This window comes from Monoraphidium neglectum (assembly GCF_000611645.1).
Source record: "Monoraphidium neglectum strain SAG 48.87 unplaced genomic scaffold scaffold03538, whole genome shotgun sequence".
Classification (NCBI taxonomy): Eukaryota; Viridiplantae; Chlorophyta; class Chlorophyceae; order Sphaeropleales; family Selenastraceae; genus Monoraphidium; species Monoraphidium neglectum.
The window spans coordinates 1-2231 of record NW_014010091.1 but is presented as its reverse complement, the minus strand read 5'-3'; the positions used below and the strand labels follow the sequence as shown (position 1 = coordinate 2231).

The following is a 2231-nucleotide window of genomic DNA, read 5'->3' as shown; positions in this document are numbered from 1 at the left end:
GGCGGCGGCGGGGGCGACGGCGCGTGAGCAGGCGCGCTCATCAGCGCGCGGTATCATGGGCAGCTCATTAGCTGACAGCGCGCGTCTGCCATCATTTGTCCCGAGTTGCGTGTTCGCAGCCAAAGATAGGGATTTGATTCTTGAGGAATATATGCTGATTTTATTTGATTAATTGATGCTCAGCCGAGGCTTGCCTGTAGCCTGTGCCCCTGCGTTGGACCGGCCTGCTTCGAGGGGTCCCCCTCAATTTTGTGGCTGCACATCTGGGCCATGACTGTTTGCGGCGCTGGGGCCCATTTGAGTGGGCGTGCGTTACTCCGTCAGGGCTGCTGGTTCATTTTTTACCATCGTTGTCGCTTGACTGCTTGCTTTGAGCTGGAGCTGCACAACGCGCAACTGCCGCTGAGTGATCCGAACGAGAAGTAGGCCGTGCCACATCACATGCGTGCCGCCGCTGCCACATGACCCCGTGATGTCTCAAATGCAGCCTGCCCTGTTTGCTGCATAGGCAAGAACATTGATTGATAATGGATGGTCACCATGACTGAATCTGGGCGTGAGGGATGCGGTGAGTGTTACTTGGACACTAGGCGCGGCAATTGGTGAATCAATCCGTAATGAGAGCTTTTGAGAGAGGGAGGTGTCTGTCAAGTGCTGGCTAGTCTATGGAGAGGGACAGGGTTCATCCGCCCAGTGGTGCTGGGGAAAAATGGCGGTGAGTCAGCGCAACCTGATCAAGGGACTGCGACGAGTGGCGGGTGCGGGGAGGGGCATGGGTGGCCCACAGCATTGTTGGGCAATATAGTGGGGCCGCACACGCGCACGCGGCGCCCTTGAACACAGGAGGTGGCGGGCATCCCATGCTAGGAACTTTGAAGGGGGGCGTTTCACAGCGTAGGGCAGCTTCGTTGGGGCATAAGAAAGTTTGGGCTGCGCCGTGAGACGCACGATTCGAAGCACAGTGCGTAAAAAAATCAGCAGCGGCTCCGTTGGGCGTGTATTGGCGTGCGTGGCGCCGCGCCGAGCGCCGTAGCCAGGCCCGTGCGCCCCATTGCTGGGTGGGAGGTGGCCTGGGGGCGTCCTCGGCTCGCGCTATCAAAAAATTCATGACAAGGGCGCCGGGGTCAATTCAAAGTGCAGCGGGCCGCGCCCCTCTGCAGGCAATGCGCCTGGGAAGGGGCGGGGCGCCCGCCGTGCGTTTGCGGAGCCTTGAGGCTTGGCGGAGGCGGCGTGTGCGTCTGTCGCTGCGCAAAGCGGATCCACTGCGATCCGTCCATGCCATGCACCCTCCCTCGCCATTTCTTGCCCCCTGCTGCGGCACCAATTATTGTGTGTCCCGCCTCGAATAGAAGAGCGGCGCTGCTGAGCACGCGTCTTCGATGCACTCGCGATGCGAGGCGCCGCATGGAACCCTCCAAAGCCCCTCGGGCGTGCGCGGCCGCGCGAAATGAACGTTGGCGCCGGCCTCCAGCGCAGCGCGAGGCGCGACAGGCGGGGCCTTGTGCCGCGGGGTGGCCCGCCGCGCTTTGCGGCCTGCCTGGCCAAAGGCGGCCTAAATGGGAACCAGCCGACGCCGACGCACTGCCGAACCAGTTCAAGTTCGTCCGGCGGCGCAGGGACGCGGCCCGCCCGGGCACCCTACACCACGGCGTGGCAGCGCGCCGCGCCGCCACCGCCGCCCCGCGCGGCCGGCAGCTCGTGCCGCCCGCCGCGGCGCCCCACGGCGCCCCACCATTCCGTGACCTTCTTGTTTGGCGCGCCGTACGCAAAGGCGTACACCGTGGCCACGCAGACCGCGCCGCCCACCCAGTTGCCCAGGGTTGTGGGGATGAGGTTGCCTACGATGACGTCACGCGCGTCAAGGGGGGCGCCCAGGGCGATGGCCAGCGGTAGCAGGTACTGTTTGAGGGGGGGGGTGACGGTGGCGGTTGGAAAATTATGTGTTTGTGCATGTGTGTGTGTGTAATGCGTGGAAGTGTGCCTGCACATGTGTGTGATGTGTGTGCATGTTTGTGTGGGATGTGTGTGCGTGCGTGCATGTGTGTGCGCGTGTGTAGGGGAAGAGATGGAGAGAGTGTTCCAGGATCAGGTCTCATGGTGGGGGCACATAGCTTGGTTCCTAAAGCTGCCGGGGCGCAAGGCCGCAGAGCACGCCGCAGGCGGCGGGGCGGCGGGGCGCCGGGGGCTGTGGGCGGCGGCCGCGCGCGCGCGCGCGAACAGCGCATTGTTGG

The 2231-nt window shown here is 63.9% G+C and overlaps 2 protein-coding genes across 2 annotated transcripts in view; one reads left to right on the top strand and one right to left on the bottom strand.

Moving 5' to 3' along the window:
* The window catches only part of MNEG_12954 (hypothetical protein), a gene marked incomplete at both ends in the record, with an annotated part of 2091 nt that extends 1583 nt beyond the window's left edge, over positions 1-508 (top strand). The window contains one exon of the mRNA XM_014038574.1: positions 488-508. Within this exon, the coding sequence (XP_013894028.1) occupies positions 488-508 (21 nt within the window). The remainder of the gene's footprint in view (positions 1-487) is intronic.
* A 1130-nt stretch (positions 509-1638) lies between these two features.
* Positions 1639-1899, bottom strand: MNEG_12953 (hypothetical protein; the record flags this gene model as incomplete). Its single annotated transcript, XM_014038573.1, has 1 exon — positions 1639-1899. A coding segment is annotated over one exon (261 nt), but the record flags the coding sequence as incomplete, so codon positions are not given.
* Between the last annotated feature and the right edge of the window lie 332 nt (positions 1900-2231).